The sequence below is a fragment of the Rhinichthys klamathensis genome, unplaced genomic scaffold, assembly GCF_029890125.1.
Source record: "Rhinichthys klamathensis goyatoka isolate OS25496 unplaced genomic scaffold, OSU_Roscu_1.1 h1tg000430l_1, whole genome shotgun sequence".
Classification (NCBI taxonomy): Eukaryota; Metazoa; Chordata; class Actinopteri; order Cypriniformes; family Leuciscidae; genus Rhinichthys; species Rhinichthys klamathensis.
Genome location: NW_026606926.1, coordinates 1,336,596 through 1,353,866, shown reverse-complemented (window position 1 = coordinate 1,353,866; position 17,271 = coordinate 1,336,596). Strand labels below are relative to the sequence as shown.

At 39.4% G+C, this 17,271-nt stretch overlaps 1 protein-coding gene across 1 annotated transcript in view; it reads right to left on the bottom strand.

Moving 5' to 3' along the window:
- Window positions 1-13,180: 13,180 nt before the first annotated feature.
- Window positions 13,181-17,271, bottom strand: part of plxna4 (plexin A4) — a 213,231-nt gene continuing 209,140 nt past the window's right edge. Inside the window, exons 31-32 of the mRNA XM_056235791.1 lie at window positions 14,646-14,796; window positions 13,181-14,365 (exon numbers count right to left, since the gene is read on the bottom strand). Coding sequence (XP_056091766.1) covers window positions 14,270-14,365; window positions 14,646-14,796 — 247 coding nt within the window. The 3' untranslated portion in view covers window positions 13,181-14,269. The remainder of the gene's footprint in view (window positions 14,366-14,645; window positions 14,797-17,271) is intronic.

The following is a 17,271-nucleotide window of genomic DNA, read 5'->3' as shown; positions in this document are numbered from 1 at the left end:
TTCTGCTGCTTAATATTTTTGTTGTTGTTGAATTTATGATTAGGCTAATAGACAATTCAAAAGAACAGCATTTAATTGAAATATAAATATTTTGTACCATTATAAATATCTTTACTGTCACTTTTAAAAAGTGTTATTTTTTTTCAACAACAAAAACATTGCACTACCATTTTGAACGGTAGTAGGCCTACTGTAATTCCTTAATTTTATAAATACTAGACAAAGAGCATAAAGCGTATCTTTATCTTCACATGAACAACAGTCAGCAAGTACGATTTACAGCCTGTAAACGATCAGAGACATGCGAGTCATTCGTTAGGGAATCGGACTGCATTGGTTGTTAGGTATGTTTCTGATTCACTAAAAAGACCCGACTTATAGCCTAAGAGTCGTTTGTTTGTGAATCGGTCTCTGACATAGGTCTCTGATGGGTGGGCTGTATGATTTTAGGCTAAAATCATACAGCCCACCCATCAGAGTTTAGGTTCAGACATTTGTCATATTTAATGAAACTGGTTCTTACTTCTACCTAAAAACGTCTAGTTACCAACAATAACAACGCCTAGAACAGTATGTCATTAACAAAAGTAAACAAATGACAGTCTGACAAACACACTGAGATAAAGTGGAACAGCATCAATCGACTCACCTGTAAGTATTTTACGCTTAAAGCTTATCCACTTGCACGCATTATATAGCAGTAAGACTGCTTAAAAGGCCTATTTGTACGATGAAATGTCTTTTTTAACACGTCTTCGTCTAATCCAGATCTATTCCTTCAAAATCCCAAAATCGACCTTTTACTCTATGCCAGTGTTTCCAGCCCTGCTGTCAACTGAGTCGCACCCTTGCGGCAGACGCACGGCACTGTTGCACCAATTGTGCAGTGCAAATTGCATTTGATGAGATTAAAATGCGTAATATCTCCACGAAATTATGTCAATAAATCACTTATTGTCTTTCCATTGAGTTTTCCCTGTTTGTATCACTTTGATCGTCTGTATTTCATCGTTTCCAGTGACTGCAGTTTATATAATTACGTCAGTAGGTGGCGTCAGTGACTCATTATGAGTGAGACATTGAATGATTCATTCAGTCAGCCGCTTCGTTCAAAACACTGAACCACGCAGGAATTAAACGTCACAGTGCTGCCACTGTTCTGCATTGTCTAAAATGTAAATGACTCAAAATCACTCTGTTGTATAAAAGCTATATTACATAATGTTTTCTGCCATTTTCAAGTTTGTAACAAAGGCTTTGAACTATAGCAACAGCAGCAGATGCTGAAAAGAAAGAAGTTCTTCGCACAACAGTCTTTAAGAATTGGCTTTCCTCATTGCTTTTAGTACACGTTTTATAAATAAGTATCACGCAAGGGTGTGATATGGTCGGAAATACAGCCTATATGTACTTGTGATAAGTGATTACTTGGCTGAATCTGCTGTCATAAAACAAATTATTGATTTAGCCTACTATACACAGTGCCTGTCTATGTTTGTGTGTGCAGTTCTTGCTTTTCTATTAAAGACGTTAGTATGGCTGTAAAGAGTTTTATAGCAGGGTTTTTAGTGATATGAAGGCAATCAGAACTTTCATTAAGGTTTATCAGACTTTGTTTACATACTGTTCTTTTGCTGAACTCTGTTTAGAAGAACATGAATCTGTAGTTGATGCGGGTTAACTTAAAAGTTTGATGAGAATCACTGGCTCATATTCCTAGTATAAAGTAGAATAATATGGAATTGTGTTTTTCCTTGTTGATGTTGTAGCTAGTGTTGCATAGTGTCACTGTAAGTAACAGTCTACTGTATTCATGTTTTGTTTGGTGTTGTGGGAAGCTCTGATGTTCTCCTTCATGATTTTCCTGCTTCCATCTATGACTAAGTATTACTTTTTACATGCTTTTTTATTTTTTGATATAGTATAGCCTAGTATTTTTTATTTATTTTTGGCTTGCGTGAGTGTATAAATTTCGTATTATTTGCAAAAATTGTAGTGTCTTTGTGAGATGGAAATGGTGTTGTGGTTAAAGCTTATGGTATGAGAGCTCATCCACTTTGGGGTTTTGGGTTCAAATCCACCTCTCTGCAGTTTTATAGTATGTTTTAGTTTTACCAAAAAAAAAATAAAGTTTTGTCTTGAGCCTTAGTTTCCCACTGCCTTCTTGCTTTACCACCCCAGGTATTCAACCTTCTTTTGGTTGCCAACCAAGTCTTTTTGTTGGGTTTTCCCCAACTTGTTGAGTTGGGATTTGAACCCATGCCTCTGTCACAGCCTTATCTGCAACTAATGTGTGTTCAGCCACTGGCGCCATCATGGCTTTCACATAAAGTTTTGTTTTGTGAGTCCTTTGTTGGTTGATACAATGTTTATCATGAGTTTAAAAGTTGCAGGATTTTGAACCAGGACTTTCACGTTGGAAGGCAAACAATTATCCTTTGCACCACTGAATCGCTGAGTGTTTGCTGCTTCTTGTAGAAATAAATGTGTAAAAAGTTAAAAAGAAAACCTTGCTTTTGCTGGATTTGAACCCACACTTGTGCTGCAGTTCTGTTTGTCAAAGACCTGCCATTAATCACCACACTAACTGGTCTTTCATGTAAAGTTGTGTCATTTTTTGGTATGAAAGCCTTTCTTTTATATAAAATAAACTCTAAAGGATGTGGGATTTGAGCCAGCCGTGTTGGAAAGTGACCAATTATCCTTTGCGTCACTGATTTCCTGGGTAGTGGCTTGTAATTTTAGAACTGTATATGAATTTATTCTGGTTAAAAAGATATCATGGCAACTGGGATTTGAACCACACTTGTGCTGTATTTTCATTTGTCATAGGCCTGCTGTTAACCACCACACCAGCTGGTCTTTGTTTTGGGGTGAAAACACAAACTTCTAGCCTATGCTCCGTTTTAAAAGAAGCTTTATAAAGGACATGGGATTTGAACCAGAACTTTCATGGCGGAAGGCAAACAATCATCCCTTGCTCCACTGAATTGCTGTATACTCTCTTGTACTTGTAACTATGAACTCAGGCTATTGTTTGTCAAAGACCTGCTTTTAACCACCACACTAGCTGGTCTTGCTTTGTTTTATATCAAATATACTCTATATGTTGTGGAATTTAAGCCAAGTGTTTAATGTTGGAAGGCAAAAAGTTTTATTCTTTGTACCAGTCCTTGAGCAGGTCCTTGTACTTGTATGTGTATGAATTTAAGCTAGGGTAAAAAAACAAGTAAAGTGGTGGGGTTTGAACCCATTCCTGAGTGAAAGGTTTTTTGTTTAAGACCTGCCTTTAACCACAATACCAAGCAGGCACTCATTAGATGTAGTGGCATTACTTTGGCTGAAAACACAAGCCTTTATTTCATATAAAATAATAGTGTGTGTGTGTGCAAGAGTGAGTGAGTGAGTGAGTGAGCGAGCGAGCAAATTTTTTTTGTGGGATTTCACCCCATGCATCAATTGCGGTTTCATTTGTCAAAGATCTGTATTTAACCACAATACCAGTTGATCTTTCACTAACTTTGCCTAGGTTAAAACATGTATCTGCGGGATTCAAAGTCATGTTTGTGTAGTTTGAACCAGGAGTTCTTGGATCATAATGCTTTGTCTAAATGATACTGAAGAAATAATCTAAACATTATGTTCTAGCCAAAGGCCATGTTCTTCCACACAGAGATACCAATGAAAACATTGAATACTAAATTTATGTAAAAAATAAATTGGTGCTTGTTACTGACTGGTGTTCAGTCTCAATAGACTCAAGGACTCTTTCTTGGCCCATCCCAATCATTGGTTTTCTCACATGCCCTACATTTAGAATTTTGAAGATGTCACTGAACTTTTAAGGGCGCCACCTTAAGACACAAATGTAGAAATGAATCAGTGTGAACTGAACCCAGCAGAACACTGCAATTTGACATACAAAACACAAAGATGGTGACACAAGAACACATAATGTATGGTTGACATCATCTGACATAACGCAAAGACAACAACAACCACAACAACTCCAGAGCAAATAATCCAGTAAACTGGATAAACTTTGAACAATGAGGCAGTCATATTGGTGATTTATTTATGACATAGTGCATTCTGGGAAACCAATCCCAACATCAGGAAATTGGTGTTGTAAAAAGTGTAACCTACCCCTTGGTAGCAGCACACAAGACAGTCCAACTCAAAATAGTGCTCTCCAGGGGCCTCATTTATAACCGTTGCGTACGCACAAAACAGGCCCTGAAAGAGGCGTACGCCACTTCCGACGCATAAGTTGTGATTTATAAAAACAAACTTGACGGAAAAATGTGCGCACCTGCACGCAAACTCTGACCCATGCGTACGAACGTTTTGGAGACGGAGCAGTTTGGCGACACCGATGGTGAGCTGGAGTTAAATGTCTTTTTGGTCACTTTTAGACAGAAAATCTAAAGAAAATTATACATAGGCTATACAGAAAGATAATACAAATATAATTTCACTCACCAAGCATATCACTTGAGGCAAATATTCATCCCTTCTTAAATGTCCGCGCCAGCGAGCGCGTTGTGCCGTTTAGTGAAACACGCTTATCTAACGACAGAGTCCTAATCATAAAAACAGTGCATGATGTTCACAATAACAGTTTAAATAAATAAAAGAATGATTTAAACTGTTTTACTTCTGATATAAACATTTAGATTAAATATGCCATTGTCATTGATGGAGTTAAACACTTAAACATGAAATCATTACTGAGAAGTTACAACATTTTTTATATTCAATAAATATAAATATTTCTTGTGGATGCAATGCTTTTGAACACTTTTCCTCTGGCATGCTGTGTTTTAATATTTTAACTAAAGAGATAATTGCTTATAGCAGATTGTCTGAGAAAATAGTCTCGTGCAAATAATGCACAACAGTCTATCTGTTTCCATTAAAAATATAAATCAATAAAAAATACTATTTGGTCAGTGGAAAAGATTGGGAAAACTTTCTCTGAAATGTATTTTACACTATTTGATTTATTTATTCAAAAACAAGGCAAGGATAGGCTACTAAATTATTTTTATTAATGTAGGCTAATGTGACGGCACATCCGTATTAGGCTATTTCATATTTTCCTAATGTCTATACCGTTAAACATGTTATCACGTGGATGAATAATCATATGCAAATGATATGCAGATGAGGATATGCATAGTAAAACTAGGCGTTGTAAGCTCCATATATGGTTATTTCGGGGAGGAGACGCGTGTGCGCACAATCTTCCGCTAACTGAGATTTATCGGGATTTATAAAGTGAATTCTGCGCAGGTTCTGGCGTACGCACGGTTTTATAAATCTGAATATTTTTTTGCGTACGCCATTTTTGGCTTTCGGGCGCACGTACACTTTTAGTAAGGATCCTACGCACAGTTTTATAAATGAGGCCCCAGGTGTATTACTCACTCAGGGCAGGGGCAACCGAAAACAGTGCCATCATGTGTTTGACCTGTGCATTGCCCACTGAGGGAGGTTAGATTAGAGAATTTACTGGCCAATGTTTAAATAGTAATCCTAACTACAACAGTCCCCCTGTTTGCAAGGATGCTTAAAACAAATGTTGTTCCAAACCTGTAATGATTTAAGTGAATCACCCCAGCAGCAAATGTGTCATAGTTGGGACTCAAACCCAAACTTCTCATGTCTGAAAGGCCATAGCATTCCATGCTGTCACCAGCTCCTTGAACTGCTTCTTGTAAAGTCTGGCATTTCTTCTTGGCATGAAAAAAAACACATAATTTCAAAGCCCCATCTATATAACAGTTTATGTTTATTTGCCTGGTAGTATTTCTATGTCTGTTTGCCCGAACTGATGGTCTGACCTCTAGAACCTTCAAACTTTCAAAATCATTTTTTAACTTTCAGACAAGGCTGTTAAGCTAATATCAAAGTTTGTCTTGACAAACTTTACCTATCCAGTTGAATGACTGGTTTGTCTTCAGGCCTCGCTGAGGTGCTTTTTTGTTTCCCGTTTTGTATCTCTATCCATCTAAATGACCAAGAGAGAAAGCCAACCATTTTTTCTCAGTATCACACCTCATTTTCCCATGAAAATCGATTGGTTTTTGTCCAGCTATTAATCATTTAAAGTATCATTCAATGACAACTGGAAGGTCCTTGCCTCCCCTGACAGGATTGATTGATGTGTTTTGAAGCCAATAGGAGGTACAATGTCAAACTTTTAACTTGATAGTTAAATGTCAGATCAAATATTAGCCTCACAGAAAGCTAGTAGTCAGAGATGCACAGTTTTATTGTGACATTCATCCTCTCATGAAGATAAATTGAATTTTTTTTTAAAATCTTAGCAGGCATTTAAGTTATAAAAACTCATATCAATGGACAAACATTATGGGCAAATTGCTCTCATGAATTGTAATGTCATGAAAAAGGTTTCTGTGTTTACCTGCTTAGATCTAATGAGATTTCCAGACGTTAACATCTTCATTCACATTCAATCCATCTTTATAGTCTTTGACACAGTGGTGGTGTACATTAGTGTATAGACTATGTTCATTATAGAATAGTTCTCTTAATATTTCTGCAATGTATTGTGTATATATGTACTGTGCACAATATGTGCCCATTTTTCATAGAATGCTGGGATGACCGGCTACATTTGCCAAAATGTACTGTTAATCACATCTAACATAAAAGTTTTTGTTTACATAATATATGTGTGTATATTACACACACACACCCACCCACCCACAGACATATATAAATATAATAATACACATACACACATATATTAATCTATTTTGACAGCACTAATTCAAACACATAATTTATATAATATTTGACTGGTCATTATGGCAAAACGAACCTGACTAGTTTAACCAAAGTGACCAATCAGAATCAAGAATTCCATTTGAATTCCAAAATCATTTTAAATTCTCAATAAACATGTAAGCCCCGCCCCCTTTTCTGGCCCATAGATGAGCACTCTATCAAAAACAGAACCATTCAGTTCGTTGCTAAGCTTGGTTTCTCATCGACTTCCTGAACTTCTCACCTCTCAGAGTGACGGCCCCATCAGCAGAACGGATAACATGTACACAACTTGCCACAATGATGTACTTTTAACACAGAGGGATGTGAAGAAGGTGCACTTTGCATAAAGGGCACTGCTGTTGATTCATTTTCATGCCAGCCTTCGCCACAGAATCCGAGTGAATGATGATTTCTCCATAGGGGCGGATATATTGAAATGAGCTCAGACAAAATATGGCGTTGCAAACTTTCTTAGACGCACCTATCTGCTTCACAGCGGCCGTGTGCCAACCATCTCTGCAATTTAATCTCAAACCCAGTGGGTGGAAGGAAACTTTATCGTGCAGATGAAATATGAACAGTGCAATGTGTGCAGGGTTGTGGGGGTACGAAGATGGTAGCAAATTTGATTTTATTTAGCGGAGATGTGACAACCCTGTGCACTTCTCGCCGGGTAGCTGTGACATGCGGGCGAGTGGATCCTCATCCATAGATGTTTATTTGCTGTATCACAGGTCACAATTCATCAGGCACACACTCACCTCTATACGCATTCTCTCAAAGCCGTCCGGCACTGTCTGCGAGACTCATTGCCGATGTATTGATTAAACATGTGAAATTTGAATAAATGAGTCATAGCATCTGTATGGAGCTTTTGTAGACACCCAAAGCACTTTACATGCAAATGAGACTCACCTCATCACCGCTGCCCACATGTGCGCATAGCAAACACATGAATATGGATGAGTGGACAATTTAAAGATACACAGAGCTCATCACAGGTAGATCCAGAAATGCTCCTCGGCTGAGGTTGTGTACGTCTTGTGTTCTTGTAGCAGCGTGCAACGTTTTTGTTGGTCGCAGGGTGAAATCTCACTAAGGCATATAAGAGGCTGTGAACCTTTGTAACCACCTGAAAAATATCTGCATTGATATTCAAATTAACATTGTTGCTTTTCATTATAAAATATTACTCGTTCTTCCCAGTACACATACTGTATAATATTACCAGAGGATGTGGCAGTCATGTCTGTTGGCTTTCCTGATATTAATCAATAGCATGAAAATGAATGCACAGTCAGTCATTGATGTTTGAGATGGGTTTATTCAGGCAGGGACGGCAGTGCTGGGAGAGGGTGACCAGACACAGGTGATGGGCATCTTTCCACTGTTTGACTGTAGGAATTTAATTACAGCAATGTTCATATTGGAGAAAAGAGTTGTCAGCATTGGAAAAGAGATGAGAGACAGACAGATTAAGAGGGATTTAGAGCATATGTTTGACCAAAAATAAGCACAGGTAGCCAGTTGCAATCAAGAGCTGTCGTGCTTCCATGTGCAGAAATGCTATAGTTTTACTCTCCGTTGATTGTTAAAGCTTTTTTTGCATAAAAATATGCAGAAATCATATTAATGTGTGGCATACAGGCTTTAAGATTGACAAACTGGCTCATATGTTATGAAATGTTTGTTGATAGGTAATATATTCTGAGGGACATTTTCAATTTACACCAACATCAGTCAGTCCTTACATCGAAATGGTTGTTTTATGGTGTTTGTGCATAATGTCCCTAAAGCTGCATAATGAGTCATATAAAGCTTTAATGAGCTTTTCAACTGGTTTTGTTTTTCCCTGATCTTTTTTACATGTTATGTACAGACATTATGTTGTAATGGATAATGAAAAAATATATAGGGTGGGGACTTAGTTCTATACATCGGCTGCTGATTGGATTTTGAGATGTGGGCGTTGCACTAAAAAAAACTGAGCTTGTAGATTGTGGTAGGGCAGGGTTTAAGCAAACAAAACGATCGTTCGTCCGGCATACATCACCAGAGAGAAGTCTGCATTTTTAGTGGAAGACTAAGGTATGACACTCTGATTAAACATTAGGGGGTCAAAAAAAAAAGTAACACATGAATGAAACGTTCACAATAAGATCTAGAACAGGGGTTCTCAACTCAAGTTCCACTTCCACTAGAGTTTTTCTCCAACACTAACCAATCACACCTGAACAAGCTAATCAAGGCATTCGGGATTACTAGAAAGTTATAGGAAGGAGAGTTTGATCATGGTTGGAACTAAACTCTGCAGGAAAAAGGGAATTTCGAGGGCTGAGAACTCCTGATCTATAACATGCATATAAAATAGATAGGGTGAATTTTCCTTTCATGCCAACTTTAAAAGATTGTTTAGCGATCATTACTATGCATACATGACTTAATGATTAGTTGCATTTTATTGTGTGCATTTAGCATTATTGTGTGCTGTTGTCTGCGACCCATCAAAACAGACCGTTAACCCGGAACACATCAGATTGCGTTTTAAGACACGTTACTCCTCTATTGAATCCAACAGCCTATTTTTTCCACATGATAGATGTCCTCTCTGTGAGAATGCTTGTCAGATCTCACCACACAACAAAACTATAATTAGATTATTAAACAGCCAATTGTGTCTGAGACATGCAAACATAATAATGTAATCAGAACTTTAACATGGTCTCCGCCACAACCAATTTTTCCTCATCTGAAACATGCATTTGCCAGAGCGTCACACATTTATTAGAAAATTAAGCATCGCTGCACACACGAGGAAATCCATTTTGAAAATGAACCTGGGCTGGTAATTGATTCCAAAGCAGCCACTGAAAGACTAATACTCGAGTTAAACCCATGTTTTGGTATGGGAAAGGAATGGATCAATAGTTTTAGAGGGGTTGTGTTTGTTAGAGAGAGAAGCAGTGGAGGGCAGTGCTGCTCTATCCCTGATACAGAAATGTACAGTGGACGGGCAAAGCTGTGTGCTTTCTTATGTTTCATCCGCACCTCGTGAAATGGTACTTTTGGAAAATGAGCTACACCACAAGGGATTCAGCATGACAATAGACCTTCTCAGAAGTTTAAGTGCTCTTATTCAGCATGTCTGTTTTTTTACTCTATCTTTTGGGACATTTCTAGTGAATTTGCTAATGATCACGTCTCCATTCCTCCAGATGGGCGCGGACAGCATGTTGATATTTTTTATCATATTGATTTCAAAGCTGTTCAGTTTTCTGTGTGGGCCGAGGATGACAGATCTCATTGCTGTCTGCAGCATCTCCGTTCAGTTGAGTTGAAATCACTGTTTGGTTTTCTCTGTTTACTCCACGGGAACCTTTGCCGGATCTGTTGTCTTTTCACAGATGTTTACTTAGACAGATAGGACAAAGCACAACCAACTAATAATGCTAATTGCTTCCATCTGCTCCCCCGCAGCTGTCAATAGCCATTTTAGTCAATCCTAGGAATTAGTCCACCATCGTTCACCCTGCATTCTTATTAGCTGGCCTGCACTGCATCTGCAGCTGGAAAGAATTCTTCCGGAACTTTCCGGAATTACCCGATTTAGAGGAAAACGATCTTGTAGATTGGAACATCAGCACTGGATTTTACATTCGATGCTTTAAAAAAAAAAAAAGAACCATTATAAGAACCAGTCAGACTGCTGTGTGGTAAATCCTTGCTTTTGCGATGACCTTGTGCTCAAGGCTAAAAGGCAAGAAATCACTCAACAAGGGCAGACGCTTTTAGCACCTGTTGTGAGGTGACATTTTTGTGAAGAGGTTTTAAAATCGTCATCTTGCTCTAACCTTCCTCTAAGAGAGCCCAGAGACAAACGCTGAAAGGTCAGGGGGAAACGTACTGGAGTTGTGGAGGGGAACGGTTTCTCGTTAACTGAGAGAAGCGATACAGTGCAATGAGATGAAATGTAATAAAGGTGGCAATTGAGCCCTCTGGCACTGGGAGACAGGAGGAGGTTAAAGCCTGAGTCTTTGTTTTTCTGCAAGATGACGGTTGTAAAAAATACTCTAGTGTTATTGAAAAAGGAAAAGAAATAGTAAAGGTCTGGTTGAGAGGGGTGGACATGGAGGTTGAGACCATCTCCAATCAGATTAGAGATTGGTGCACATAACTCCAGACATTTCCAGAAGTCTCTTCAGTGTTTTCATACCAGTAAGCTTCTATTCCTTCATAAACAGCTTTATTGAAACTAGATTTGGTTTAGTTGGAATAGTTTTGTGAATGAAGAACAGGCTTTGTGGGAGCAGGCACTGCTGAGCTCTTTTACCACAATTTCTGTTTCCATGGAAGCAGTGACTTCTCTGACTTCTCCATTGATCAAAGCAAGGTAGAGGCACAAAATAAAAGACAGAAGACTCCATCTTTTTCATAATAAAGTTTATTCTATATTACAAATAGTATTTTGTTCTTGACTGCAAAATAGGAATGCATTATATTTACATACACGGGTATACAATTAATTATAACAAAGTTAGAGAAGCTTGCCTTTCCGCTGGTCTCTCTCTTTTTCTCCTCCCATCAGGATAACTCTCTATCTTGCATCAAATCTGGAAATATTAAAAAGTCTTTCTGAACAGGTCTCTAACGCCTGTTGTAACACTGAGCTAAAAGGACTTTTTAGTTCTTACAAAATGTTTAAGGTGGAAACTTTATCAGGTATTTTGGACATAAGGAATGGGGGTTTTCCTGTTAAACATACATGAGAGATGGAACATGATACACAGGATCAGAGTCATGAGGGAATCCAGGAACATATCAGTTTTTCAAAACATCGGCTCATTTAAGACCTCTGTGGACTTCATAAATGAGTTCCCTGAAGAAATAATGACATATCTTCCACTGTCAATTCTAAAGTCATTTGCAAGTTTCCTTATTTATTAGATTTTCTTAAAAAAGAAGTAATACCTAACATGATGACAGTGGCATTTTATTATTTATCTCATTAGAATCATTAGCTGGGGGCAGCTGTGTACCTGAAATCCTGAAATACCTCAACACAATCCTCTGTTACTAAGCTATGCTGAAAAAATGACTCGAGGGAGCTCAAAGCAATCACATATACGGAGACAATATCCAAAACAACATTAAAAAATAATTTGGTGGAACGCTAATGGAATCCTGAAAACATTAGGTTGCCTCAAAATGATTGAGAATGCACAGAAAAATTAAGCAATATAATATATGGACAGCAATGGAGAAGTGCAAATGGAACACATTCAGGGAATCAACTCTTTAGAGTTGCACATTAAAGACGACAACAAATGTAATGTGTTGTGAAGATCCCTAAATAGCATGTTAGGTGTGATTAGACTGGCATGTGATGACATGGTCACATTTGTTCAGCATGAACATGATCAGTGAACGAGATCTCTCAGATGGACGGCCTTCAAGAAAGGCAATGCACCTGACAAGAAGAGCAAAGGAGTCTGATGAAAGTCGAACAAGAGTTTGGTTTGGTTTAGAAATTCCTAGTAGTATTAGATAAATTGATAGCAAGGCAGTTCATTTCATATCATCCAAATAGATCAGCATGCAAGGGTATATACTATATCTGCTTAAGGTATCACCTTAGTCTTATTAGCATCTAACACATTCACAAAACATGGTCATGGCAGTTGAATGAAAGGGCAGGATAAAGGTTCCACCTTAACAGAGGTTGCAATTTTGAAGATGACAGCCACTTTTTTCCATCTCGTTCTTCCAAGCAAAAGAAAGAAAAAGAACACATCCACATCATCAATTGCAAGGCTTATTTTTTTCTGTTTTCCTTTTTTCATTTTTTTGAAGTTTAAATTGAAATACATGCGCTGAAAAAGCCAATAAAGCACCCAAGGTGGACCTGGGCTCATTCTCCACACATTCACATCACCACATAGGGTACGCTGTCAAGAGGAAAGAGGGGGTCAGAGGACAGAGGAAAGGTGGGCAGCTAAATTGTCTCTTTCCCTTTGTCAAAGTTACATCCAATAGTTTTAGGCCCAGGTTGGATTCATATCTCAAGGCTGCCAGCACACTTAAACTGCAGCAAGTCCTTAAACTACAAATCGGCACAGAAACAAATATGAGGCTGCAGACAGAGTGTTAACTTCGTTCTGCAGGTCATAAAACAAACAGTGCCTTGTGTTTGCTTTCTCAGGGGTAATTTATTCGCTTGCTCTTTTTTAAATTGGGCTCCTTTGGTTTTCTGCTGACCAGCTTTGTCCACATGTGGGTTTTTCTAGAGGCTTCCAGAGTGTTCGTTATGGGTGGGACCCTGTGGCAGTGAACAGTGCAGGCTGCACGTGTGCACGTTCAACGCCATTCCCCCCCCCCCCTCCCCCCCTTAACAGCTAATTCTGAGTAGGATATTTTGTAATTAAAGTCCCCCTACTGGATGTGTGAACTGAGACACCTATTGAACGTGTGCTTTTTTTGTTGTCAAGATTACTTTGTCCTCTTGCAGCACAGCGTAGGTCCTGGCGACTTCGCTGGAGTACAGAGAGAAGGCGTCACTCTCTGGAAGAGGGGTGTGTGTGTGTGCTTGCTTCTAAGGGGATCAAACCTTGGCTTTTTCTCCAATCATCTAGATAAGAGAGGTTAAATTCAGATGTGCACAAGCCGGATAAATGCCGAAATGAAGGCTGGGGGTGAAGTGGTGAAGATGTGGGTATACCACAAGACGACAGGTCTTGTCTTTCAGTTTCACTGTCAAGTAAGGTCCTGGAAGAGACAAAAGAATCGAAGCACTAACTTGTTGCATCCCGCTACACTCCGAGGATTTTAAATAGACCTCACTGTCTTCAAAGTGAGAATAAGCAGTTGGGATCTCCAGGCTTGATTGTTCTCTTATCAAAGCATTTAAATGATCTTGCATGTCCCGTAAATCCACGGTCCTCAAGGTGTTTTGTATCTTTTGAAATGGCCTGAACGGTCTGCATTCTTCAGATGCATGCAGTACCAATTTTTTTTTATCTTGCGTTTCAGTGTTTAATAAAGGTACTACAATGAATTGGACTCTATATTAGTGCCGTACACTACCCTAGTCATAAAAGTCAGAACAAATTGACACCAAACATTGTGGTTTCTGCTTATCAGCTAAACTTTGAAGGCAACAGAATTTTTTTTTTTTTCCAGTCAGGGAGAAGGATGGAGGATGCAGTGAAGAGGAACTTGTAGGCAGCCACCCCTCTACACAGCAGAGCCAGGTGGCCACCCAGTCTACTGCATCATGGGTAATGTAGTCCTTGGCTCCTCCGTCCACCCTCTAGTTCCCATCTCTACTCTTCTAGGAAGCAGAGCTAATATGATGCAAACGCTTGTTTTTGTGGGAAGATTGCAAAAAGAAGAGATGAGATAGATGGACAGGTCTTCACTCAGGCACGGCTCGGTTTCTGTTGGATCTCCCAGTGCACTCTGGGAAATGTTGTCCTCAGCTCTCCAGGCTCATGAAGGCGACCACCTGCTCCAGTTTATAGGCCAGTCTCTGTTTTCTGGCGCCATCATCCTGTTCCAGCGCAGACACAATCTGCCAGAGAGAGAGATGAGACATCAGTTACACATGCCTACAAATAACCACATATTCCTCTCATCTGCACTTTCCACTTTCATTTCCTTAAATACTACACATTTAATGGACAGTTAACAATTACATTCAACAAAAAAGAGACTAAAGAATTAAATGAAAAGTACTCTTACAAAAATATTAATTTTAAGTTCACGCTACACTCAGAACGTGGTGATTTAATAGTGCTAATACTGTTGAACATTAGATGATAATATCATGCATTTGGAAGTGTTCTCCATACCTCTTCTGTATATTTGCCCACGTAAGAGTAGATCTCGCTGAGGGAGCTCATGGTGTTGAACTCATTCATGTGCATGCGAGACTGCTCTGCCAGATATGCGTTCATATCCTGGTCACTGATAGCAGACATCTTACTAATGTCGGAGTAATATCTGTGAAAAAGGCAGAGAAACAGAAATAGCACACATTTTTTAACGAATGCTTAGAAAATGGACAGGTGACAGGTCTTTTTTATAATTCATGTTGAATAACATATTTCAGGGTCACTTCTTGCACTGACTAAGGGCTGTCTTGCCCCTTACAATCAGTTCCGCATTTACTTTCTGTGGCAGTACAGCTGCGGCTTACATCAGCGAGTGACTGTGAGTCTTAATGAGCCACTGTCCTTGAAAGTTTTCCAGAGATCAGCAGATTCTATAGGATGCTGGAAATGTTCAATAAATGTGCCCCACGCATATGCTGACACTAAACACACTCTAGCACATCCAAAACAAAATGCACACGTATATAAAAGCCCACACTTACTGTAGACACAAGCACTGTTCGAAAACCACTGCCTACATAGACACCAGCCATCTATGGCAGCTTCCTAACCATCATGGAACCTTATATGTGATTTGGAAAACTCTAATTAGGCAGTCATTTTTTGCATCACAACTTGCAATGGAGTTTGATGATAGCATGTTGCTAAGATAATGTTGTGGTACTCTAATAAGCCTAAAACACATAGCACACAAAAAATACAAACATTTATATCCAGAATTTTATTTGTGAATGAAATATGTTAATTATAATCCATATTTCTCTCGCTTCATTTACCACCTTGGATTTTTTCTCTCATCAATGCATTCTGGGATTGCCTTTCCATGAAGGATACATGTGATGCTATGGGGTATCTTATGAGGCAGTATAATTAACATGCCTATCTTTTGGAACAGCCTCCGTGCTTGGTGAGTACCCACGATACCTTAAAATGCTGTCACTGTAGGCAGCTCACTAGGTTTTGGAACGGTGCAACACTGTCTGTTGTCTTTGGCTGGTGCATGTGAGTGAGTGAAAGAGTGTTGGTGGAGGAAAAGCAATCAGTCACTGTCACCTGCAGCTGCAAAGGCTCTGTCGACTCTTTAATTAAGGCAGGTCATTTACATTTTTAATTCCTGCACCATGCCAACTCCTGGACTCAACACATTCATTGACTAACCAGTGGCATACGTGTCTGTTTCAGGCTCCCGTGAGCACCTTGAGTGGCAGGTACGTGCTGCAATGCACCATGGGGCATCAGTGGTGGAGAATGGCACAGTGTTGAACGAGAGAGATAAAGAGGGGTTATAATCTCCAAGTATGCCTTTCCCAAAGGAATCTGTTCTCCAGTGACGGGTACACTCCATAGACGAGCTCACACATTTAAGTTTAGCTCTGCGTCCGCGGCATCCCAAGACTAATGACTGGCAGCTCGCCTGGCACTAATTAATACCACATTTAAATGTCAGCTGTTCGTCAACCAGAACAAGCCCATGCTGGTTATTCCCTCGTATCGTGCCTGTATTGCAAATGGCTAAATACAGAGTTGTTACACTTTCTGACCAACGAATGACCATGACTTTTACAGCAGTAATGAAGAACTGGAAATGGCATAAAAAAATAAGAAGTTATGATCAACATACACACACACATATATATATATATATATATATATACATATATATATATATTTTTTTTTTATATATATATGAACAAAATTATAAACACAACACTTTTGTTTTTGCCCCCATTTTTCATGAGCTGAATTCTATGTACACAAAAGGCCTACTTCTCTCATATATTGTTAACAAATCTGTCTAAATCTGTGTTAGTGAGCACTTCTCCTTTGCCGAGATAACCCATCCACCTCACAGGTGTGGCATATCAAGATGCTGATTAGACAAAATGATTATTGCACAGGTGTGCCTTAGGCTGTCCACAATAAAAGGCCACTCTAAAATGTGCAGTTTTACTGTATTCGGGGGTCTGGAATTGAATGTTGGAATGGACCGTGGAATGTTGGTCCACTCCTCTTCAATGGCTGTGCGAAGTTGCTGGATATTGGCAGGACCTGGAACACGCTGTCGTATACACCGATCCAGAGCATCCCAAACATGCTCAATGGGTGACATGTCCGGTGAGTATGCTGGCCATGCAAGAACTGTGATGTTTTCAGCTTCAAGGAATTGTGTACAGATCCTTGCAACATGGGGCTGTGGATTATCATGCTGCAGCATAAGGTGATGGTCGTGGATGAATGGCACAACAATGGGCCTCAGGATCTCGTCACGGTATCTCTGTGTTTTCAAAGTGCCATCAATAAAATGCACCTGTGTTCGTTGCCCATAACATACGCCACCGCCAACATGGGCCACTCGATCCACAACGTTGACATCAGCAAACCACTCACCCACACGACGCCATACACGCTGTCTGCAATCTGCCCTGTACAGTGAAAACCGGGATTCATCCGTGAAGAGAACACCTCTCCAAAGTGCCAGACGCCATCGAATGTGAGCATTTGCCCACTCAAGTCGGTTACGACGACGAACTGCAGTCAGATCGAGACCCCGATGAGGAAGACGAGCATGCAGATGAGCTTCCCT